Source organism: Thermobia domestica, chromosome 18 (genome assembly GCF_964235325.1).
Source record: "Thermobia domestica chromosome 18, izTheDome1.hap1.1, whole genome shotgun sequence".
In the NCBI taxonomy this organism is placed as follows: Eukaryota; Metazoa; Arthropoda; class Insecta; order Zygentoma; family Lepismatidae; genus Thermobia; species Thermobia domestica.
In genome coordinates, this window is record NC_137471.1 from 174,749,325 (window position 1) to 174,775,944 (window position 26,620).

At 37.1% G+C, this 26,620-nt stretch overlaps 1 protein-coding gene and 1 long non-coding RNA gene across 2 annotated transcripts in view; one reads left to right on the top strand and one right to left on the bottom strand.

Annotated features, from left to right (window-relative positions):
* The window catches only part of LOC145675437 (uncharacterized), a 103,036-nt gene that overhangs the window by 66,072 nt on the left and 10,344 nt on the right, over nucleotides 1-26,620 (bottom strand). The gene's annotated exons all lie outside the window — the stretch shown is intronic.
* l(3)04053 (lethal (3) 04053) overlaps nucleotides 17,364-26,620 on the top strand; it is a 40,761-nt gene continuing 31,504 nt past the window's right edge. The window contains exon 1 of the mRNA XM_081745855.1: nucleotides 17,364-17,565. Within this exon, the coding sequence (XP_081601981.1) occupies nucleotides 17,397-17,565 (169 nt within the window). The 5' untranslated portion in view covers nucleotides 17,364-17,396. The remainder of the gene's footprint in view (nucleotides 17,566-26,620) is intronic.

The following is a 26,620-nucleotide window of genomic DNA, read 5'->3' on the forward strand; positions in this document are numbered from 1 at the left end:
TCTGTCGTGTATTTCCCTGTCACAAAACGTTCTCGTTTTTGATGATCCTGAAGAGAATGATGCCCCTGAATCCGTAGAAGATGATGATGATTATGCATCTGAGCATGCTATGGAAGATGGAACATCTTTGGACGGGATTCACGGTAAGAGTGATAATGATGCTGCAAACACCTTGTATAAAAATTGTTTGTCATGTGCAGGGAAAATTTTGCACCAATTTCCGTCAGTCTAGTTGCTTTAATAATTTATACATTGTATACAAACATGCGTTGTCTCTACCATGCACACAAGTGACATGTGGAAGGTGCTTCTCAAAGTTAAAGTTAGAGTAAACAAATCTCAGAGCTAGTTTGTGTGAAGACATTTGGACACATTTTTGCTAATGAATATGGAAAGAGACATGTTAAATTTAGTGTCTGTGAACGAAGTTATTCAGAAACTCCGCGATTCATAAGCTGAACTGCAAAGAATCTTAACTTTTTAAAATTATTAGTTGTTTCGTGGTTCAGCAGTGTTTATCATTTTCAGTAAAACTGTCGTGTTCATTCCACAGTCAAAAGTTATTATTAGTTGTTTAGTGTTACAATTTTTAGTAAGCTGCCCTGTTCATTCCATAGTAAAAGTTATTCGCTATTATTTTTTTAGTGTTTCAGCTACTATACAGAGTGTCTCAAAAGTCCCGTGACATACGGTAACTCTCTTATTATCAGAGTTACAACAAAATATAGGCGGGGAAACGGTCTCCAAATATGATGTTTTCAATCTAAAGTGAAAGAATTTTTCAAATCGGACAAGCCGTTTGGGCTGTACACTCTATATGCGCCCAATGTTACATGAAAATGCAACGTTACCATTTACCCGGACCCACAACATAAATGAATGAAGTTACTGTCTATTAAAAACAATATATTTGTAGGCGGTTTCCTCTCTTACATTTTGTTGTAACTCTGATAACAACAGAGTTATCCATGTCAGGGGACTTTTTAGACACCCCGTGTGGCAATGCAATAATAATTATAAAATATTCTCTTGAAAGTTTGCTTCTGGAAATTCTGTGCTTGCTGTGTCATCAAATTTTCACCGACCAATGATAAATTATAGCTTGCAAAAACTATCAAGTAACAACCAATTTACAACTGCACAACGCGATGGCTCATCGCAGATGTTGATTGTACGCAGTGGCGCAACCAGGATTTTATTTCGGGAGGGGCCAAGAATATCCAGTACAGTAGTCTGCAAACGACGTGCTGCACCATTTGATGTGGACAAAATTGAAATTTTGAATTCTCCTCATTACAAGCAATTTAGTTATCCTTATTATTAACATGCTAAAAAACCTTAAAATGAAAATTCCAATTCACAAATTCCCTATTATTAACGGTTACAAGTTTTAAAATTTGCGCTATAATAAATATTTTGAACATCTTTATTTTTGCATAAAATGACGCACTCTTTACTAACGTTTATTACTCTAAGAAATTAATGTAGGGGTTTTCACTGGGTATTTCTCCTTTCGTACAGTGCTTTGACTTAATTAAATATTCATTTATGCTTTGATCTATTTTGGAATTTCACCAAAATTTGTCTGCAACGCTGCTGTATAAGATAGATCAGGTTTGCTTCGGAGAGGGCATGGGCCCCCGAGTTCATAGCTCGTTGCGCCACTGATTGTACGTTATTTTAGAAATTGGTGTTATAGTCTGAGCTCCCTCCACAGTAACCGCGGCCTAGGCCCTAATACACCCAGTCCGCCTATGACGGGAGTGCAAGCAACCTTTCATGAAGAACGACTTAAGCGATAGCGATTGTTCCAAAACAATCAACAAGCAAACAAAACTAATATTATCATTCAAATTTCCTATTTGTTATTAATAACCACAGATATATTTCCTTCATTTGCATAAACACTTCAACTTACTAAGGGGACACAATCCTCTTTTGCATGATTGATCTCCACTCTTGCTTTGATCTCAAGCTTTTTACACGTGGAACCGTATTTACCGGGCCCTTTGGACGCGGGGTCTTTCTGACTTGTGCCTTTTTGACGCAGGGCCCTTTTGACTCGCACCCAGTTGACGCCTGGCCGTTTTGACCCGTGCCCTATTGTAATGGTGCTCCTTTTGATCAGGGCCCGTTTGACGAAGTTTCTTGTTGACTCTTTCCCTTTTGTCGCAGAACCCTTTGTATCCGGACCCTTTTGACGCAGCGTCCTTATAACTCGGCTCCTTTTGTTGCAGATCCTTTTTAACCCGGGCCCTTTTAACGCAGAGCCATTTTGTCGCGGAGACCTTTTTACCTAGGCCCTTTCGACGCGGGGCTGTTTTGACTCGGGCATTTTGTAGCGGGCCCCCTTTTGACTCGGACCCGTTTGACGCAGGGCCCTTTTGACTCGGATCCTTTTGTCGTGGTACTCTTTTGACCCAGGCCCTTTTCATGAGGAGCGTTTTGATTCGGCCCCTTTTGACTCGGGTCCTTTTGTTGCGTAGATCTTTTGACCCAGGCCCTTTTCACAGGGGGCCATTTGACTCGGGTCCTTTTGTAGCGGGGCTTTTTTTCACTCGGGCCCGTTCGACGCAGAGCCCTTGCGACTCGAGCCCCTTTTTACTGGGAACCTTTGACTCGGGCCCTATTGATGAGGGGTGTTTTGATTCGGGTCCGTTTGACGCGGGGCATTCTGACTCGGGTCATTTTGTCGTGGGACCCTTTTGACACGGGCTCTTTAAATGAAGGGCGTTTTGATTCGGGTCTTTTTGACTCAAACCCTTTTATTGCGGATAGGTTTTGACCCGGGCCCTCTTGTACGCGGCACCTTTTGACACGGGTTCATTTCAGGCAGGTCTCTTTTGACTCAGGCTCTTTTGTCGTGGGACCCTTTTGACGCGGAGCTTTTGATTCTTGCCCTTTTGACTCCTACCCTTTTCTTGCGGAGAAGTTTATCCCAAGCCCTTTTTTCGCGGGTCCCTTTCGACTCGTGCCCTTTGTAGAGGGTCCACTTTTGACTTCTGCTCTTTTCTTGTAGAGATCTTTTGACCCGGGCCCATTTGACGTGGGAAAGTTTTGACTCGGGCTCTTTTGTAGCGGGACTCTTTTTATCCTGGCCATTTTCATGAGGGGCGTTTCGTTTCGGCCCTTTTGACTCGGGTCCTTTTGTTGCGGAGACCTTTTGAACCGGGCCCCTTTGACGCAGGTCGCTTGGGACTCAAGCCCTTTTGTCGTGGGACCCTTCTGACTCGGGTCCTTTTAATGAAAGACGTTTTGACTCGTGCCCATTTTTGCGGAGACCTTTTGAACAGGGCCCTTTTCACGCCGAGCCGTTTGACTCGGGCCATTTTGCAGCGATGCCCCTTTTTGACCCGGGGCCTTTTGACTCGGGTTATTTTGTCGTGGGTCTCTTTTGACCCGGGCTCTTTTTATGAGGGCCGTTTTGATTCGGCCCCATTTGACTCGGGCCCTTTTGTTGCGGAGGCCTTTTAGCCTGGGCCGTTTGACTCGGGTTCTTTTGTAGCAGGGCTGTTTTTCAGCCGGGCTCGTTTGAAGCAAGTCCCTTTTTACTCGGGCCCTTTTGTCATGGATCCTTTTGATGAGGGTCGTTTTGATTCGGGCAATTTTGACTCCTGCTCTTTTGTTTCGGAAACCTTTTGACTCGAGCACTTTTGTTGCGGAGTCATTGTGGTCTGGCTTTTTTAAAACATGGTCCATTTTGACTCGGGTCCTTTTGTTGCGGGCCATATTGACTCTGGCCTTTCGGTCTTTTCCCTTTTGTCAGGCCCTTTTGACATGGAACCGTATATATAACGCAGCAGCTGAAATACCTGGGGCAGGGGGCCTGGGGGAGTATGAGTAAATCGAAGGTAGATCGATCCAGGGCGCAGTAAAATTAATCACATCACTGTTCATATCAATTTATTTTTTCTTTCGACATATCTGGAGATCAGTGTTCTGACTAATAGCCTACAGCGGCGAAAGACGATATACGTTATCAGTGTTATGACTGTTAACGTAATATATATAGGGAATAAAACAAAAAACTCTATATCGGTCTCCCCCCCCCGTTAGAAAAAATCCTGCGGGCGTTAGTGATTATGATGTTGCTTAGTTACTGTATTATATTATTCTATACACGGAATAAATACTTATGTGTTTTATATAATAATAAGAACCTGATCTACATTTATTACGGCCCTTGCTTTACGACAACGAAACATATTCATGTTCAGCGTAATCAGTTTCCATTCACAAATAATTACAGTGAGGCGAATGAAATAATTCAAGCCCGAACATGTCGTAGTAAATTCCTGAAGAGTGAAAAGCGCTAGTAGCAGTTGTTAGCAGTTTTTAACTTAACATATAAGACAATAATTTGAAAAACTGAGAATACAAATCTTTTCAGAGATGACAGTGCACTGATGCTTTAAATCTATGCCCTTACTCCCTATACCTACGTTATTTCCCTAGTCAAAATAAAAACTCTTCAAAATTAATCAAAATTTCTTATGCAACCATCCCTTCCTTAGAGTACTGCGGTGTCACATACCCGTCACGGCGATGTAAAGGCACTTTTGGCGACGAGGATACAAATTATACCATGGGATCCGATAAGGGTTTAGGGTTCGTGGCAACAGGAGTTGTCTACTTATTTCAATAAACTTCCATTGTTTGACGGTTAGTTTCATTGTTAACCTCAGAGACATACGCCGGGGTGGGTCCTGAAGGTCTTGGCACCCCGACTTGTTTGTAATTTTAGTCTAATTTCGAGTGAAATTTTACGAATTTTATATACAAAAATTGCTTCTGGAAATGTAATCTTACATTTTTATCCAAACTTGTATCCGTGTATACATAACCCCTTATATATTCATTGACAAATGTAAAAAGAATATTTCATATTTAATTTTTATAGCAGAAAGAATTTATACTAAATAGCTTAATATCTCTTGATCTTCGTTGCAAGCTTCAATTACAAAATATTGCGTCCACGGTGTTTAGACAGTTTTTGAAACGTGAACTGCTACAGTATCTGGAATGAAACTCATCACCGTGTACACAATTCTATTAGTAGCAAGGTGGGGAAACAGCTATGAAAATAAAATGAAATATTTCGGTCTGACGTACCATAATTATGCTCCTGAGGGTAAAGAAGACAAATGATTAAGGCAAGGGAATGATGAGGGAAGAATTGGTGGAACGAGAAAATGGAAGGAAACGGGAATATCCTGAGAAAACGCAGAGATACGATGTTGTTCTCCTCAAACTTATTTGCCTGAGGTACCAGGGATCCTACGCATTAGAGGTAAGTGCTCCACAATTAATCCACTTTGTGCGTTTTGGATACAGCTATGCATTGGACGTAACTCGAAATAAGTGTTTAAGTTAAATAGTGTAAACCTATTTTCTTGAAATATTGATGTTACTAACAAATGCATTTCACTATATTTGACAAGTACTAGTACACTGTGTTCTAAAATTGATACTGTTAACTTCAATGTGAAATATTTAAAAAAATATACCAAAAAGTAGAATCCTACCACCAGTTTGGTTTTAACCTGAGACCACGTACAACGAAGGTGTCACGTAAGCTCAGTGGTAGTGTGTTCACTTCTGGCACAAAGCTCCCTGGTTCGATTCCAGCTCCCGACATGTAAGCTTTATGGTGTATGAGTGAGTTTTCCCAGGACATACGTGCTTCCTCCTATCATCGTCCGTCTTATTATCACAGTCTCCTGTAGCGTCGGAGGTTAACCGTGGGATGTTAACGAAAAAAAAAAAACGTGCGCCGGAAGAAAGTGTTTTCGTCCCTTAGCGGCATAGATGCGTACAAGACGAACTTACCCAGGAATTAAATTCAAATATTTCACAGTAGGCACATTTCATTGGGCTCTACTGAACATCAATAACAGCACATCGGTGAACACCAGTCAATTTATATAGCAAAAATCTAGAACACCGTGTTACCATTTATCAATTTCAATGATCAGATATAAAGTAAGTTTTAGTTAAAAATAAATCACTGAAATGAAGGAAATTATTACAGCTTCTCATGGGACAAACTAGTTGAAGGTAGTGGAATGCATCTTAGTTTCTCCCGAACAGTCGAAAATGTTCCAAAGTTATAAGCAAAATAAATTTTACAGAAGAGAAAGAAATTTTGTCGCTGACTGCACATTCGTCACTGGCTTGATTCGTCGCGCTGGAACAGTCCTAGTTAATAACATGCGAATTTAAATATCTATTACATTCAGAGTATTTTCTCACATTTTCTGTACTTCAATTATAAATGGTGCCAAAATTTCCGCTTGCTTCGTTTCTTGGTGCCAAAATTACCGGTGCCAAAATTACCGTGTCAAAACTACTGGTGCCAAAATTTCCGGTGCCAAAATTACCGCGCCCCGTCTGTGTTACAATAGCTACAGCCGGTAAGGGTTCGGCTCTTGGGTCTAGCCTAAAAGGAGCTGAGCGATTGGAACGAAACTTGCAGGATTAATAGCCCATTGGGCAACATCCAAACCGCAAAAAAAAAAAAAAAAAAAAATCCATTTGCAAATAAAAAGGAGGGACGGGGGGCAAAGCACTAAAAAATTATCCAAATAGCACAAAACTCATAAATATTAATCAGAGTAACGTACTGAAGACAGGAACAATTTTTAAATTTTTCTACTGCTGTTTGAAGGCAGCAGAGGGGGCATATTCCTCCATAGAATCCTATTTTTCGGCTCTTGGGTCTAGCCTAGAAGGAGCTGAGCGATTGGAACGAAACTTGCAGGACTTATAGCCCATTGGGCAACATCCAAACCACGAAAAAATTAAGTTTTTCATTTGCAAATAAAAAGGGGGGACGGGGTGCAAAACCCAAAACATGTCAAAATGGCACAAAACTCATAAATATTAATCAGAGTAACGTTCTGAAGACAAAAATATTTTTTTTAAATTTTTCTACTGCTATTTGAAGGAAGCAGAAGGGGCGTATTCCTCCATAAAATCCTATGGTTCGGCTCTTGTGTCTAGTCTAGAAGGAGCTGAGCGATTGGAACGAAACTTGCAGGATTAATAGCCCATTGTGCAACATCTAAGCCGCGAAAATATTAAATTTTCCTTTTGCAGATAAAAATGAGTAACGGGGGGCAAAACCCTAAAAAATTGTCCAAATGGTACAAAACTCATAAATATTAATCAGAGTAAAGTACTGAAGACAGAAATAAATTTTAAAATTTTTTCTACTGCTATTTGAAGGGAGAAGAGGGGACATATTTCTTCATAGAATGCTACGGTTCGGCTCTTGGGTCTAGTCTAGAAGGTGCTGAGCGATTGGAACGAAACTTGCAGGATGAATAGCCCATTGGGCAGCAAGCAAACCGTGAAAAAATTAAATTTTCCATTTGAAATACAAAGGGGGGACGGGTTGCAAAACCCTAAAAATTGTCCAAATGGCACAAAAGTCATAAATATTAATTATAGTAAATTTTGGTCTGTAGTTCTTCATATTTATTCTAATATTATATTTAGTTAGTTCACAAGATTTTTTTTGTATATTTCTGGAGAGATTCCTTTTTTTTTCCTTCAAATTATAATTTGGTACATTAATTTTGCTAACTTATGATGTATAACTAACTCTTTGTTTGTGTGTGATTATTGAGATTGTTAAGAGTCCCTTAAGATTATTTGGAATTTACTTGCTTGTTCTTTCGTAGGTATAGTAGAAAGTATTTTATACCGTATTTCCAGTTTTGTGTATTCATGAGATATTTCTCTCCTTTGGCATTCAGAAGATAAGCAGACCTTTACTAGTGTGGATTACGTAATGCTTCCGAGACAGAAAACAAAACAAAAAAAATCATAGTATTTATTTACTTCTACAATAATTCAACGACCCACGATTTTGTCTTTTGGGCTAAAGGAGACAGGTCAAAAGGGTCATCGTCTGCGTCGGCCACAGTATTACCAGCCTTCCAATAACACGAAATAATAAATAGGGAAAATTGAATGTATTATAGGGGAAGAGTACATCTATTCCTGTCATAGAAACTACTCCAATGTAATGTATACCATTTTATTTTCCACTATATTATTCTTGACACATGATATGAACTACATCCTTACACAATGTTCTATAAATAGTTTAAAGTTGTCGAATTTAAACCGAGTAAAAATCACATATCTATAGGAGCATTTCCTCAGAATCAAATCCCCTATCAACTTGTATGGTTATAAACATTTCCTCCTGAATCACCTTGTATAAAATTCCAAAGAAACTTTTTTCTTTAAATGTACAAAATTAATAATTACAGAGGTTCAACGTATTTAAATTATAGTTCTTTAAATAAAATGTTCAGATCATAATTTAGTTTTGATGAAGAGCTAACTCCGACTAAAGAGGAAAAGAGTGGGAGCACCAAACAAAAGATTAAACACAATCAACCTAAGAAGTGATAAAAACATGAAAAGGGAATCTGCAAAAGGTAGCTTTAGCAGGTGTTGACATCGACTCGAAATGGGAAGCCATGAAAGCAGGGATTACAAAAGCTGCCGACGAGCACATAGGAAGAGAAACAAGAACCCAATATAAACCCTGCATAACAGCTGAGATATTGCAAATGATGGAGCAAAGAAGACAGTTCAAGATAATAAACAAAGAAGAGGAATACAGAAGGTGCAGAAATCACATCAACCGAGAAGTAAAGAAGGCCAGATAAAACTGGATAAACAACTTGTGCCAAGACATTGAGGAAAATATAGTCAAAGGCAATACATAAACGGCATATAGAAAGGTTAGAAAACAGATATGCCCACTCTGCTCCCTTCAAATAGCAGTAGAGAAATTTTAAAAATTATTTTTGTCTTCAGTACCTTACTCTGATTAATATTTATGAGTTTTGTGCCATTTGGACAATTTTAGGGCTTTGCTCCCCGTCCCCTCTTATTACAGTAAAGGATTCGATTCTCGTCTTTTCCTGTTTGGCAAAGCCATTTATTACAGTATTAGGGTTCGAGTCCTGGTACGTTCCCGTGAGAGAAAGCCATATATAACAGTACTGGGTTCGATCCAGGTACGTCTCACTCCCTATCGAGATAAACCCTTTTATTACTGTATGTGGTTCGTGTCCTACGGTCCCAAAGTGGGCTTGCGCTTTTACCATGGTCTAGGTTCGATTCTCCACCGTTCGAATGTCTTCTTTAGCATTTACTAGCGGGTTGGATCGACCATTAAAACTGACCATATAGCCGCTGGACAACAGGTTCAGAGTTCGGTCAGAACGTTTCGGGAAACCGGCACAAAGCTAACTCCAATTGTATTCTTTAGCGCTGATGCAATTTATTAATGTATAAATTACTAAGTTGCATAGGCGCTAATCACTCGTGCTGTAAAGAAAAATGAATTAGGTTATTTCTTAAAATTAACATATATGAATTTAGATCATGATTGTTATTTTGAAAGGATACTCAACTTTTGGATTTTTGATTTAATTAACACTTGAACTTCACGAACAAATTTTACATAAGCAGTAGCACTTCACTTTAGATAACCAATAATTTAGGTCCATTTAATACAAAAGGCGCGGATGTCGCGGTTGACACGAATTATTCGTTATATTTCGTCACATGGTTGATTTTTGTTATTCACTAGCACCCTTTACTCACTGTGACAATCGAAGGGGAATTGTCATTGGCGGCTCCAGAGGGTCTGTCCAGAAGGTTGCGGGTTGGTTTCCTCTCATCTTCTTTTGATGAACAAGTGGTCTTTGCTGCTTGCCTACTCCATGTCGCTACAAGGACTTTTAGATTTACTTGTAAATGGACATTTTCAAATTATCGTTTATCTTCGTTATCATTGTATTGGTTCGATTTTACGACACTTAAAGTTGCTATGTATTGCACTAACAAAAATTAAACGTTATTTCAAATTGTTTTTCATTTCAGTTGCGCACCAAATTCAACGTGGTTGCTTCTATGAATGTGATAGTCAGACTAAAGCACCTTTTCTCTCCGTCTCGTCGTGTTGCTAGGTAAAAAATCGGTTTGCTACGCAGTTTGGTGATGTCAGAAGCTAAAAATAGCTATGACAGCCCATAGACAGGAATGTTTTGAGACGACGATTGTTCTTTGTGCTGAATTTTAGTTCCTTATTTGGGAAGGAGAGAGGAACTCTGCGATCTCTGTCGCAGACAAGACGCACATACATATATGCACATTCGTTTGTTGGCTGAGAGAAAAATTCTTGAGAGTGCTATTGTGCGAGGTTCATTTAAAAAGTTAGATTTTTTTTCATTAATAATCGATCAATTAGACCGTACAGTTACATTGGCGTTCGACAGGACGTTTGTTTTGAGAGTAACAGAAAAACAAACAGAACCCTGCAACACTGATCACTTCACTAGTGTTACCAAATTTCTTCCACTGGTCTTCAAAGGGTTAACATCACTTAAATCTTCTTGTGACGATATGACGAAAAATTTTCAAAGTCCTTTCGGAAGTACGGTAACGAACACGTGGGCCATACGAAACGAATTCGGATTACGGTTGGGCCATAATTCAAATAAAGTTTATCAATGTCTTTTATTATTTCAATATTTGTCGTTTTAAAACACTTAAGTGCTATAATTTTAAACACAACAAAACATAAACAAAGTTATTATTATTTTCTTTCAAAATATCACATTTAATAATTGAACAACTAATTACTGGCATTGTTTACCATTGAACACAAAAATATTACAAGTATATTAAGTAATAATTGTAACCTAAAATGTTTACTAATGTAGTGCCTTGTACTTTTAAATATGACATGAATTAATTTTCTTACTCTCATCAAAAGCATTCATTTTCAATATTTACTTTCATTGAAAACAACTTCTAATATTCTTGAAAACTAACACAATAACTGTATATCTGTTTTCATTTATTGTTATTATTATTAGTAGTATTATTTCAATTATCATTACTACTATAAACCAAATATATAACACACAAATTAAATTCAAGTACGAGCACACATAAGTATTTTCGAAATATTGGTTACGGTATGAAAATTATGACCTAAATCTACAATAACACTCAATATCATGATATTTACAATTATTACATTCCGGTTAAAAATTAACCAAGAATGGACTGAGCAGTGGATGGTTTGTCAAACCATTACACTTTTCAAAGTGTCTGCCCTCCGAAATTTTGAAGATACCTACCCACATTAAAATGTCATTTATTTCCATCCCCGAAGCAAAGTGAAAAGATAGGATATTTGGGTAAAATTTAAAAATAATATAAAGGGGACTAATAAGAAAATTGCCTACTCCGGGCATTACATAATATGAATAACCCACAATATTGGAGGGACCTTTGCTTCCATATTTTCAAGTTAAGACTTGAAATGCTTTCGTATTCAACAAAAAGATCAATACAAAGTGAAAGCAACAATAATTGCTAACAATTAGCATGTACACAACTTACTTGGTACTCATTTATAATAGGATGTCTCATTGTATATTCCTTTCAACTAAACAACGCGCCATGAAGGTGGGTACAGGTAACTACCATAACTTACCACGCCAAAATTCAAGTATCCTCAGCTGATTACTAATCCCAGAGGCATACTGATTGGTTAAAACGACTAACTTAACATAACACATCGTAAGTATAGGTTACTATTAATTGACGCATAGTTGTTAATTAAAATTGAAATATTTAATTCATTAATTTAAAATGTGCTTATTTAGGTTTATTACCGAATAATTTCTCACCAAAATATTTAAATTTGTGATTCAAAACATTTTTAATGTTGTAAAATTGAAACACTGTGATGGAATATTCTATATAGATTTTCCACATCTTCACAATTTAAATTTATTTCATTTCACTAAATATGAAGATTTCCTCTTTTTTTTTTTGTTAAAATATCAAAACCATTGCAAGTGTCGGTTTCATACAGTACAAGCAGTCCGGCTTAACGAAGTTTTTGTTTATCCTACACCTACCCTAGGCTTTTTCAACACGAAATCAATTTTCAAAGGTTTCATTTGCCAATAAACAAATAATGTGAATGCATATACTAATACAAGATTTTCATCAATCCTGATTACATTAGAAAGCGGTAGCTCAAAACATAAAATCGGTTTCTCAACATGTATGATTGTTGCATAGCACAAGAAATTGATTAACTTATCACTGCTTGAGTTGCAATTACTTTTCTTTCGTGATAATTTTCGATGTGCACCAATTTTACGGTATTCAGAAAGAACACTAAATTGCATTTCTTGTTTCACTAGATTTTTCCATTTACCTGTATGTTCGGCCTTTATCATTACGTCACGATCAGCTGATAACACAGCACTAATAGTAATTGATGATTGGCACTTAATTTTGCTATTACGTTCTTTTAAATCGCTTAGACGTAAAAGATTTATTCACCCGATTACCACATTCTTCCTGGAAAGGTTCGTGATTTTTATCTGTAGGTGATGAGTGGTCAGCACCTGACCTCTTCACTAAATCATTACTTTCTAAGTTACCAGCAAGATCTGGTTTGAAATTTTGGTCACTTTCAAAAATATACGTAGAGTATTGATTACCATGGGGCGACAAAACAACTTTACAATTACGACTATTTGTCTGAGCATTGGAGCGACTGTAATGTTTATTTCTCAAAAAACATTTACGAACAAACTTGGAAAGCTTTGAAAAACAATACAACATGCGTTTGATTCCTTTTAATTTTCGTCTGACTTTACATACTTTCTTTTTATATTGCCGGTGCTTATTGCCATATTGAACCAGTAAATTATATTGTCTTGCCCTTTGACAAACAACATTTCGTAATCTACTAAAATATTCTTGACAGGTTTTTAATTTGTTTTCCCACGTTACTGAGTTACGTTCATTACCATTAGGCCTACCTGCCGTAAAGCCGTTTGTACTACCTTCTAAAAACACAATTTGAGTGCAAGTGACTATGCAAAAGGTGACATAATTTATTTCTTCTATCTGTATATTTTTAACTTTCAACTTACAGCTTAAAGAACTACTCTTCTCTTGACAAATCTCAACAACCCTAACAGACACAAAAAATAAACAAGTTTTGTGAAACGGAACGCATTCTAATTTATTGGTTAGCAAGGTGCCATAGAGGCAATCTTCCTCTAACAAACTTGATACACTACAAGGCTGCGTATATGGGCCACTCTCATTCCCCGTTTCAACGCAATTTATTACCACTCTAGTAAACCTTTCTGTAGTGACGCACGCATTGCATCCCTGAATGCCTTTTGTTCCTTTACAAAACAAACAAACAATAGCGGAAACAGCTGGCTGTTCATTCATACACACAGCTACGCTAGACGTGGCCAACTCGATGGTTGGTGGGGGTTGCAAAGAAACAGCTGGGTTAAGCTTGTTATTCTTTTTTCCTTCTATAATACTATTCGACAAAGACAAAACAAACTCTTTGGCTTGGCCTAGTTCAACGTTAACGTGATTAACAACAAGAATGATTTCTTTTTCTGCTTTTAATTCACACTCAGATATTTCTTCAACCTGTTCAAATTCATTGTCAAGAAATTCAACAGTGGCTTGATTTACAACGATAGGTGGTGACTGAGACCTAACACATGACAAAATAGTACAACTTTCAACACATTCATTTTTCACTGTTCGTGCGTATGCTTTCTGAGCTACGGAGGCAATGTCCCACAAAATACCTTCAAACTCACGTTCAACAAATTCTAAATTACTTTCAGCAAATTTTATTTCTAAAGGTACTGTTTTCTTTTGACGATTCTCGTAATTTTGAATATTTTCTAGCTCATTAACTTTTACAAAAGGATGCGCAAAAGTTACAGTTTCAAGAGGATCAGCAAACCTAACCCGTTTCGGTGGTACAACTTTACAATTCATTTTCTGATTATCACTGAAATCCTTGTTACAACTAACATGGTGATGCTTTGAATATCTTTTGTATATCCTTTCAGCTAACCTTTCTTTTGCAGTACGTACAATGTGTGAATTTTCATAGTGAACTTTCAATTTACCTTTAATGTCTTACAAGGAAATAAATTCTGATTCAAGAACACATTCATCTTTGACCTTTTGATAGAAATCAGATTTGCGTATTTCATGCATTTTAGCAACAATTTTATCTTCAATTTCAGCCCTATATTCTATGTTCCTTTCCAAAAGAGATTTTGCAATTTCCTGTTTAGCTCTTTTACGAATTTCACAAACTTCCTGTTCTACCTTTAAGGCATTTTCGACTTCTAACAATGTAAAAGGTTCTTTTCTATATCTGAATTGACTTTCTACTATTAAGTACTCTATTTCTTTCCATATTTTTTCGCATTTCATGCAAGACAGGAATTATTTCTCTATTTACGGACATGATGATTAATTTACTAATGCCAGAACAACAAAATTAAATAGCACTAATGAGGCACTACAATTTACCTTAATCGAGAAAATACAATTAACGTCGCCTTTATGCGGTTTTACCGAACGTTCCTGTGCTATCGGGCGCCATTTATTACAGTAAAGGATTCGATTCTCGTCTTTTCCTGTTTGGCAAAGCCATTTATTACAGTATTAGGGTTCGAGTCCTGGTACGTTCCCGTGAGAGAAAGCCATATATAACAGTACTGGGTTCGATCCATGTACGTTTCACTCCCTATCGAGATAAACCCTTTTATTACTGTATGTGGTTCGTGTCCTACGGTCCCAAAGTGGGCTTGCGCTTTTACCATGGTCTAGGTTCGATTCTCCACCGTTCGAATGTCTTCTTTAGCATTTACTAGCGGGTTGGATCGACCATTAAAACTGACCATATAGCCGCTGGACAACAGGTTCAGAGTTCGGTCAGAACGTTTCGGGAAACCGGCACAAAGCTAACTCCAATTGTATTCTTTAGCGCTGATGCAATTTATTAATGTATAAATTACTAAGTTGCATAGGCGCTAATCACTCGTGCTGTAAAGAAAAATGAATTAGGTTATTTCTTAAAATTAACATATATGAATTTAGATCATGATTGTTATTTTGAAAGGATACTCAACTTTTGGATTTTTGATTTAATTAACACTTGAACTTCACGAACAAATTTTACATAAGCAGTAGCACTTCACTTTAGATAACCAATAATTTAGGCCCATTTAATACAAAAGGCGCGGATGTCGCGGTTGACACGAATTATTCGTTATATTTCGTCACATGGTTGATTTTTGTTATTCACTAGCACCCTTTACTCACTGTGACAATCGAAGGGGAATTGTCATTGGCGGCTCCAGAGGGTCTGTCCAGAAGGTTGCGGGTTGGTTTCCTCTCATCTTCTTTTGATGAACAAGTGGTCTTTGCTGCTTGCCTACTCCATGTCGCTACAAGGACTTTTAAATTTACTTGTAAATGAACATTTTCAAATTATCGTTTATCTTCGTTATCATTGTATTGGTTCGATTTTACGACACTTAAAGTTGCTATGTATTGCACTAACAAAAATTAAACGTTATTTCAAATTGTTTTTTCATTTCAGTTGCGCACCAAATTCAACGTGGTTGCTTCTATGAATGTGTTAGTCAGACTAAAGCACCTTTTCTCTCCGTCTCGTCGTGTTGCTAGGTAAAAAATCGGTTTGCTACGCAGTTTGGTGATGTCAGAAGCTAAAAATAGCTATGACAGCCCATAGACAGGAATGTTTTGAGACGACGATTGTTCTTTGTGCTGAATTTTAGTTCCTTATTTGGGAAGGAGAGAGGAACTCTGCGATCTCTGTCGCAGACAAGACGAACATACATATATGCACATTCGTTTGTTGGCTGAGAGAAAAATTCTTGAGAGTGCTATTGTGCGAGGTTCATTTAAAAAGTTAAAATTTTTTTCATTAATAATCGATCAACTAGACCGTACAGTTACACTCTTTGTATTTCCAAATGGAAAATTTATATTTTTCGCGGTTTGGATATTGCCCAATGGGCTATTAATCCCGCAAGTTTCGTTCCAATCGCTCAGCCCCTTCTAGACTAGACCCAAGAGCCGAACCATAGGATTCTATGGAGGAATATACCCCCTCTGTTCCCTTCTAATAGCAGTAGAAAAATTTGAAAAATTATTTCTGTCTTCAGTACGTTACTCTGATTAATATTTATGAGTTTTGTGCCATTTGGACAATTTTTAAGGGTTTTGCAACCCGTCCCCCCTTTCTATTTGCAAATGGGAAATGCAATATTCAAGACAGGAAATATTTCAAAGTTTATTTCTCTCTTCAGTACGTTACTCGTATGAGTTATGAGTTTAGTGCGATTTCGTCAATTCTTTTAAAGTTTTGTCCCCCGTACCTCCTTTTTATTTGCACATGGAAAATTATGCAAATAGAACCATAGGATTTTATGGAGGAATATGCCCCGTCTGCTCCCTTCAAAAAGCAGTAGAAAAATTTTGAAAATTATTTCTGTCTTCAGTAAGTTACTCTAACATTTATGAGTTTTGTGTCATTTGGACAATTTTTTGTGCTTTGCCCCCATCCCCCATTTGTATTTGCAAATGGAAAATTTATTTTTTTTCGCGGTTTTGTTGTTACCCAATGGGCTATTAATCCTGCAAGATGCGTTCCAATCGCTCAGCTCTTTCTAAGCTAGACCCAAGAGGCGAACCATATGATTCTATAAAGGAATATGCCCCCTCTGCGCCCTTCAAACAGCAGTAGAAAAAATTTAAAAATTATTCCTGTCTTCAGTACGTTACTCTGATTAATATTTATGAGTTTTGTGCCATTTGGTCAATTTTTAGGTCTTTGCTCCCCGTCCCCCCTTTGTATTTGCAAATGGAAAATTTATTTTTTTTCGCGGTTTGGTTGCTGCCCAATTTGCTATTAATCCTGCAAGTTTTGTTCCAATCGCTCAGCTCCTTCTTGGCTAGACCCAAGAGCCGAACCATAGGATTTTATGGAGGAATATGCCTCCTCTGCTCCCTTCTAATAGCAGTAGAAAAATTAGAAAAAATATTTATGTCTTCAGTACGATACTATGATTAATATTTGAGTTTTGTGCCATTTGGACAATTTTTAGTGTTTTGCACCCCGTCCCGCCTTTGTATTTGCAAATGGAAAATTTAATTTTTTCGCGGTTTGGTTGCTGCCCAACGGGCTATTCATCCTGCAAGTTTCGTTCCAAATGTTTAGGTCCTTCTAGGCTAGACCCAAGAGCCGAACCCTTACCGAATGATCTTTTTATGTTGTATTGCGATTCGCAGCTTTTGCAAAGACTGTTACGTAATGGGCCTATAAAACTTCCTATACAAATGAAATTTGTTTTGAAGAAAAGAAAACATTGAATCTGGTACCACTAAGCCAGAGAAGATACTAACAAAACATAATCAAAATTACAGAACAAATGAAGGTGAAAAGGTAAATACGTCATTTGTGTGTTAGTATGGCGGAGGGAAGCAATGAAGATGATAATCCATATTCCTATTATAAGTTTTCGAAGAAGAAATCTCGAAATCGGGAAGATTGTGATGAAGATGAAACCAATGAAAGTGAAAGCATCAGTCACAGACCCGATTTGGGTATTGGTTCCCGTTCAACATCATCGAAAAAAGGTTTGTTTTTTTTTATTATTATTATTTATGTATATCTGGCAATGAAATATAGTCTCCTTTGAATAGCGAAATTCTCAAGAAACACATCAGTTTACAACAAATATGCATAAGACCGTAATGCTAGATTGAAACAGTTTATGACTAATGTATATTTTTTTTATCTCCAGACATTATTACATAACCGAAAACAAGATAGAAGAAAAACAAGATTCAATATTTCGTCTAAATTGGATAATTGGGTCCTCATTCATGCCTATGTACTGAGTTGGTTACTATGTAAAAAGATAACGTTTTCTGCTCATTTTAAGTCAGTATAATTTAATTTGAGGTTGTTGCTCATTGTTATTTGTTTATTAAAGCTAGTACTTCTGTGCCCATGGTAGAAGGGGGTTACGAGTATTTTAATGCTTCTGTTGTTACAGAAACGCGCAGGTTAACCAGTTATCGGCACGAGGTATTATAGGGAGCTAGCTTGTTTACCAGCGGGGGCTGAGGTAGAGGGGGGGATGTCAACATATTTTCTACCTGACTCTTGCGATACTCTCTTACCCTCCTTCTATATGTCAGCGTTGCCAGGGTTAGAAAATTGTCACATGAATGTCATTCTGAAGAGTTAGTGTGAGTTGGTTATTAGTTGGGTGCTGTTTTGGTTTTGTTGCTTATTATTCATTTGACAATGGCTTCACAGCGTAAGAAGGGCAAACTATACACAGCGAAGCTAGAGAAGTAATAAGGAAGGTCATAGTGCAGTGCGACGAAAAAGCGAGGGAGAAAAAAAACTGAAGCATTTGTTATCACAGCATAATTTGCGTGTGTCCACGTATACAGGGATCTTCGATAGGGATTACATAATTGCATAAACTTTTTGAATTAAGTGAGTATTAGGTGAACTTTTTGACAACGCTCTGGCAACCCTGCCCAGGACCGTTTCTTGGTGACGGGGTGGGGCAGCTGTCAATCAACTCTGAATTCCTCAGCCTCGCATTAAAGCCAGCTCCCTATAGTAAACAATATATAGTCCATGTTCCGTTAAGGGGGTCCAAAACTACACTGGACCCCCTTAAGGTAACCTAACCTGACGACTTATCCTAACGTAACAAAACCTAGCCTAATAGAACCTAATATAACGTTATATTATGTAATCAAACGGAAAACAATAGAAAGAAAGGGTTAAGTTTAGAGTTACCCCTCCGCTTTTTATAAAAATCAGGAAAATTTATGGAAGAAATGAGGTAAAAAATGATAATTTGAAGTTTTTATTTGATGTTTAAGAATGTAAGCTCGGCAGGAGAGTTATGTTTAATACGAGAAAAGATATGTGGAAGATAGTACTATTTGTTGGATGCAGAAGCATTGCGGAAGGTTTCAGCAGCATGGTAGTTGTAAAAATGGCGAACAGGTGTAACGGATGCGCAAAAATAATGAAGAAAACTTTTTAAATTTTTGTGAAGCACAAGGAGTACTGAAGTTAAGTGAAATGTAACAGTTTTTAATACTTTAAGCACTGTTTTTTGTATGTTGCAAAGTCCAAGGGGCAACATGCTGAAGAGGCTACTCTAAACTTAAGCCGAAAGAATTGGTGTCAAAGACACTGGACTCCCTTAACGGAACATTGACCTTTTATTCCATATAAAATGTATTTCCAGTATCCTCGTTCATACGGATACCCACTGTTACTGACGTGCCTGGTCTCTACGGATGCTCTATTGCACGAGCCTTCACCACTGTGCCGACTCGGTTGGATAGACTTCTTGCTTTTAGTGGCCACGTAGCAAAAGTTACTGCTTCTGCAGTGTAGTTTTTTGGCATTCCTACACATGCCAGATTTATACCCATAACTCGCAAGCCCACATAAAGTTAATCTGCACCTACAAATACAATTTCTCTCTTAAGAAACTCTTTATGAGGTACTATGAGTTCATCTCGTGGTGACAGAAGTAAATATCTTATCAATTAAATATCTACACATAAAATAGGGCTGTACGTTCTTCTGTATTCAATTTATGTACTTCCATGCTTAATGAGTTTGGCTAAACTGCCGCAGACGGCAGCCCCTGGTGAGACACGTATCGACCTGTTGTTACTACTTTTCTATATTTACTTTGTTATACCTAACCTACAATTTCCCCTGTTTCATTTAAGGCCTTCCCTATTTACTGTTTATTGCATTGGTCTTTTCTTCATCCCTATGCATCCACATAGTATTAATACGCACAATTAGTACCCTTGAACTGTTAAGTGTTGCAAACTTCGAATAAATCAGAAATTACTAAGTGTTACGTATATAAACTGTTTCAGGGACGTTTATGGGTGCAGTTCGGTAAGGTTCTAGAACACAGCCCCCCCCCCCCCTTCCCGTATAGTTGCAATAAAGACAAAACAACGTGCCTTGCGGGGCTCTAACCCGCCTTCACTCGCTCACGCTCGCTTGGCAATACTATGTGATTTAAATATTAAACTTTGGTACAGAAAGGAACCAACCTAGCTACTAACCTACATGGGGGACCTGTGTTATAGAATCTTCCCGTGCAGTTCCCTATCAAAGACATGTTGCTAGACACTAAAAGTTACAAAACGCATACGAAAATACTTCTTTCAGTATCACATGTCTTTCTTAAAGGAGCTTCATTAATAGGTGCATATTGACTTCAGGAGGGTTGAGTATAAATACAGTGGGTGGATGTATGGCGTAAGAACTACAGGGCATTAAGCACAAACCAACTTGTGCTAGGCGGGCACTAGAAAGCAGATAGCTAACCAAGGCAGAACAGAAGCGCAGCGGGAGGGCCCTAGAGGGTGCGTCCGTAGGGAGAAGGCACGTCTGCGACGGTGGTATACTCATAAATGAGGATTGTGGAAAGACATTTCATACGACATAAAACATATCGATTGTGTATCGTAACGCTTTGCGACATTTACATTATCAGTTTGCACACTGCCATCCCATAGCACTTCCTTTCATTATGACCTTGTTATTAGGTATTATGTAGTACAGAGCACACTTTCCGTTTCCTAATTCTACCTTATTATACATTTACTGTGTAACATCCCGATATTTTTTCTTTAATGCTAATGGTAAATGAAGTACAAAAGTTGTTGCTGTACTTTCAACGTTTATACCCTCATAACATGGGATATCATCCAACTTTTCGCCCCATTTCACTACATTTAGCCCAGATGCAAATCACCTCTTGTTAGTTTCCGCTCTACATTTACGTACTCCCTTTCATTACAGCAGCATACACGTCCTACCTTAGTTAATAACATAGTGGATTTGAAACACTGTCATATTATGCTCTCCTGCCTGTTTACCTCATATCGCATCATTCCGCGAACTCATATAGTCCAGAATTTAACTTCGGCTTTCTCGCTTATTGCTGAACCCACGCTAATAAGATTACTTTTTTTCTTACTCATGCTGACATTTCGTCTCATTCTGTTCATTTCTCCCTAAATTTTGTATTTCGGGGCCACCAACTGCGACAGCTAACCCATAATTTTTTACTACAATAGCCCTGATCGGGGGAGCATAAAGCTGTTTTATACGTTATTTCACTACTTATGATTATACATTTTATTTCCGTACTTCAGTTGTAATTCTGTGCGTAAAAGCAATATTCAACTGTTCATTGTTGCAAACTTTTTCTTGTTCAGAAATAACGAAGAAACTAGTTCACTCGTCGCCTTGTAGTCGCCATTATTGCAAACCACTGCACAGTGTAACCAACTTTTGGAGTAATCGAACCAGCTAGGTGCATTGAAGCTGCGAAGGTAGCGATATGTTTCCGGGCGCTATGGAGTTGCAGGAATCAATTGATACATTTCTCTTCCCTATTGCATCAGGCACTTCTTACTTGAGTGAAACAGTGGGTTTGAAACACTATCACATTATGCACTATTGTCATTTACTTAATAGGGTCTCACTACTCAAATTCGTATAGTCCACAAATAAACTTCATTTTTCTCTGCAACTACTGACCGTATAGTGATTGCCTTCATTACGTTTTTTGTTTGCCTGATGCTTAAATTTTGTATAATTCTTTCAATTTCCCCGTAATTTTTGTAATTTTGGAGGACTGCCTGCGAAAATTAACAAAAAGTTTACATTACACGCTCCAATTGGTATTCTTACGCAGACGCCAAAAGTAGGACTGATTTAGAAGTGTTTCCGAAAAAATAACGTTCTTGTATGTTTACAGACAAAACATGAAGGGTGGAGCTGTGCGAAAGGCACCCACCAAATTGTTTCAGGTGGTCGCTTAGATGCTAGTGCTGCATCTAATTCACGTCAGGTCAGGTTAAAGCAACAGAACCCTTTTGGGGGGGTGTCATCCATAAACTAACGTACATGAACGGGCACGTTAGCTAAGGTGTAATTGCGTATAAAGGATTTTTTTTCCTTAACATTTGCTGATGCCACTATTCCTGCGAGTTGAGAGTAGGACCGTTGTTAGTGCTACTGGTGGATACTTTTCAAGTCTTTGCCTTAGGCAATTTATTCAGTGAATCGATTCCTACGAAACTGATTCTTCGGAATAGTTCCTCCAAAGTTCGAAGAAGTGCCTTCTCAGAAATCAATTTGATTAAAAATTATACTACACCTTGCTGTAATTCTTTTTATAATTATTTTCAATATTGCCTCTTTGAACATCTCAAATTTGGGACTGCCAGCTTCCTTTCTACGGGCAGTCCTAAATAAATCAAACAAAAATCTACGAACTCAAATTTCCAGAAAGGGTGTGCTCATTAAACAGTATTCTCGTTCATAGTGATGGTCTAGTAGCCGGTCTGTGCTTTTGATGCACATGGTCCCGGGTTCGATTTCCGATGAGGGAGCATTTGAGATTTCAACGTATTACTTTGGTTCGGACGAATTCTATTTTAAATTGTAGATTAACGTTTCGTGTAGCCTTGGCGGTGAATAGGCACAATAAACGTCTTACAGGGTTGATTGATTTAAATTGAACTATGATAATTTAAATTACTTTTGCTCAGGGTTGGCAAAAACCATGGTTTTTATTAAAAAAAAACCGGTTTTTTTGGTTTAAACCAGGTTTTTATGGTTTAAATGATTTGCTCTATATATTCATATCATATATGGACAGAAATAAGTTTGTTTCGCCTTGATGTTATTATGCAACAACCGGGTTATGCTGGAAGAGGTCACATAAGCTTAAAGCGGAATAAAAACCGCTTCTCGAGTTACATCCGAGAGAAATTGTCCTCGATTTGAACTCAGAACCAGGACTAATTGGCCACAAATGCGATACGTCTGCCGACTTACTCACGAAGGAATCCTGATTAAAAAATACGTTGTACTGATCTTTACATGCTTCTTAATATAACTGTCAAGGGTCATTTCAGAAGGACAAAAAGATAAACAGTTGCACAAGTGAAACCATTACACAGAATTACATATGAACAATTTCAAAGTACTACGGAGTACAGAAGAACTAATTTAGTTCAAGTTAGTTAACAACGACTTTTATTGGTCCAAATTAAAGAAATACACCGACTTAATCTGCATATCAATAAGAAAAGTGAATAAAGATACGAATTATTTGAGTCCACTTTGGCTCAAACTCATTTATACATAAATAGATACCAAAGATACTTATTTCACTAAATGCCTCTCGTGGGGTCTGTATGACCCTCCCCCCCCCCCCCCACACACACATAAAGTACGGCATTTTCGATGTATTTTATCAATAGTAAACATTGAAACGAAACGATATTTAGAATTTTTCTTCGATTGCTATTACATAACAATAATAATAACTACAAAAAAATCACAAAATAAACATTTATAAACTTGTAAAAAAAAGTTGCTTTCGTAGTATAATCTTTTTGAGTAATGAATGGGGAATTTAGGTCTGAATATAATACGAATAATATACGGGAGTGAAACGTGATAACCCACAAATGTGTGTTCATCAAGATTTTACAAACACTTACACTTTTACGAACATTTTTTTTTTTTTGTTTGTTTTTTGGTTTAAACCAGTTGTTTTTTTTTGAAAAAACCAGCTGGTTTAAACCTTGGTTTAAACCAGCCAACCCTGCTTTTGCTTAAAATAAATAAAATGCGATATTACTGGTCGTTCTGAGACATGAATCGAACGTAATTCTAACTCAGATCTTAATAAAGTTCAACAAAGTTTATCAATTCTTGAATTACTGTTAATGGGCCAAGAATTTTGACAATGTAATGATTTACTCTTGAGACGGAGGCTTGACTTGAGGAGAGAGCTTGAATCCATTTAACATTCGATACTCAGAATGTTTAGTTCTGAATAGTACATATCATCGTAATAAATATCACATCCATTTTAACGTGACTGGAATGTTTACACATATATTTAATAGAATGAACTATTGAAATGAATTTTTGAACATGGTTAGTACCTATCCTAAACTGGATTTTTCTCATGTTAACCCTAGAAACACCAAGGTATTTTTGGTTACATTAAAAAGCAAGCGATGTGGGCCTCAGAGGCTTCCCCCCCCCCCCCTGGTGTAACTAGGGTTAATTTGATCAAAATGCATATCCTACGTGGGGGAGTAAAGCAGGATCAATATTTATGTTGAAAATACCGGTAGTGTCTCAGGGAGTCTCTCAAGTTAGGTAAATGAAACTTTATTTACATATAATTATAATAGTTGGGTATGAATCTCGTCATTTTCAAATATTCCGCTCCTAAGAGTGGAAGGGGTAAGTTTGTATTTTTTCCTCTCGAAATCGATGTTGTCTGTTTCGCCATCACAACGAATGGGCTGAATCGTTCGAAATTAAGTTTAGAATATAACACTTGGATCGAGCCAATTTTTATAATCACTGCTATTAAAGTGCGTATCCTAAAGAGGGTGGGAAAAAGTATTTAAACTGAATTACAAAATTAGAATATTTCACGAGTCCGTCATGCTCAGATGAAACTCTCGCCCCTATGTGACCTCTAGGTCATTCCATGTCAATTCAACCAAAATTTTGGGGAAATTTAACGCGCTGTCTCAGATTTGAATGAAATTTAGTAGTGTTATAAAACTTTTCATGCTGAGTACAAGTATGTAAATTTTATAAAAGCCTTGGTTGAACTAATGTGGAATGACTCCTCTTTATTATAAGTTGTTAGCTGTTTGGAAAATTTCGCTTCTAGGAGGAGGAGGAGTTCCGTGTATTTTCGGTATATATCATCATCGTTGTCCGCTCATCATCACGCGGAAATGGATGAACCGTTGAGCATAGTTAGCGCTTCACTCGAGCCGAATTTTTATGTCACTTTTACCAAAATGTGTGTCCTGAAGGAGAGCGGTTCAAAATTCATGGTAAAGATGTGTATCTCTCGAGCCTTTCCACTTAGGCAGATGGAACTCTGCATATAAAATCCGTAATCAAAAGAAATTGAGATATTTTTGACGTTTTTTGAAAATTCTGCCTCTAAAGAAGCAATACTTTGTAAATAATATATAGGTAAACTGAATTCTTTAAATTCAGGCCATGCAGTGCAATTTAAACCAACTTAAATTTCTGAGTGTTGTTAAATATCAGGGATTGAAATGAGAACAAGAGGCCCCATTTAAAATACAATTTATTATGACTGAATCGTACAAAAATGAAAATAAAATCTTTGAAACTGAACTGAACAGTGGGTTGCGTGTCACCAGGAGACTTGTACCCACAATGATGAATGACTTTTTTACCCATACATGCCAGATGGCAGAGTTTTACTGAAACTCCTCCCCAAAGTGGAGAAGGGATATCATAGGAAAAGAAAAGGTACTTACAAAGCAAGCGTCCCAAACTCCATGGCGGTTACTGAAGGTTTTACTCAGAACGTATAATTCGACGGAGAGGTGAACTGTGATGATCCATGTCTCTTGCCTGTACTTTTTATATTATTCAACCTTCTGATGTAACATGCAGAAAAATCCAAAAAATTGTTTTTCAATAAGTATTTCTATTGCTGCTACATTTCTTCTGGGAAGTCCATGCATTTACTTTCTATATCACGTCAGCAGTGTGTGTGTTTATGTTTGGTAAAAGCAACGGGCCGAGAAGCTTACGTAGAGGTCAACTGGCTGTTGTTGCTTTTGATGGGGAAGTTTGTTTCTCTATTTACACAACTAACCGTGACCATATGTTATCGCTTTCTATTTAGTATTTTTCACCTTCCGTGTACGAAAATGTACACTGAAAATATGATTTCAATCATTTCAATTTTATATTTAAAAAAAAATCTTATGCATTATTATGTGCCAATTTATTATATGACAATAATTTCCTATTTTGTATTGATAAAATGTCTAAAGTGAGTACACGGTTAGACCGTCAGAAATAATTTTTAAACGATTTTGATTGAACAGATATTTATCATTAGTTATACGCTTGGATTTAATTGCGTATTCAGAGGGGGAGGGGGTATAGATATTTGCAAACAATAATGGCGGCACTGTTTAAAAGGATTTTTAGAAGGTAGCACTGTGTTGAGTTGTGTTTATATCTTTACATTTTGATTCAAACATATATTGTGTCAAGGGGTGAATCATATCTTCCATATATTTGCTATAAATCTATTCTTCCCGTGCTGAGAATGAGCATTTGAACTAGTTGCTGATACAGTAAATAGGAAGAACGTATTTGATGGAAAAAGATACTCTTGTTCAGGAACACCTTACTACTAGAAGATTTTAATATAATGCTGTTTTTTTTTTCTTTCATACTGTGCAGGATATTTGAAATCAAATAGTTATATTCCTGCTGATATGCAAGTTTACTTTGAATAATTAGCAAAGGATACTGATATTCATTGTGACAAAATTATGATGAAACGAGTATGAAAATATTATATTTAAATTATAAAAAAAACTTAAAAGTATATATAGGATGTTCTAAAAATCGCACCCACGAACCACAGAGCATTATTCTGCAAGTCAAAATAAAGCAGAAAATGTATATATATTTGTATACCTTTCGAGTTCTCATCTGGAGAGACAAATTACCTATGTGTCAACGACGCAAATAAAGAACCATAGATTAGATATACTGATCTATCAAATA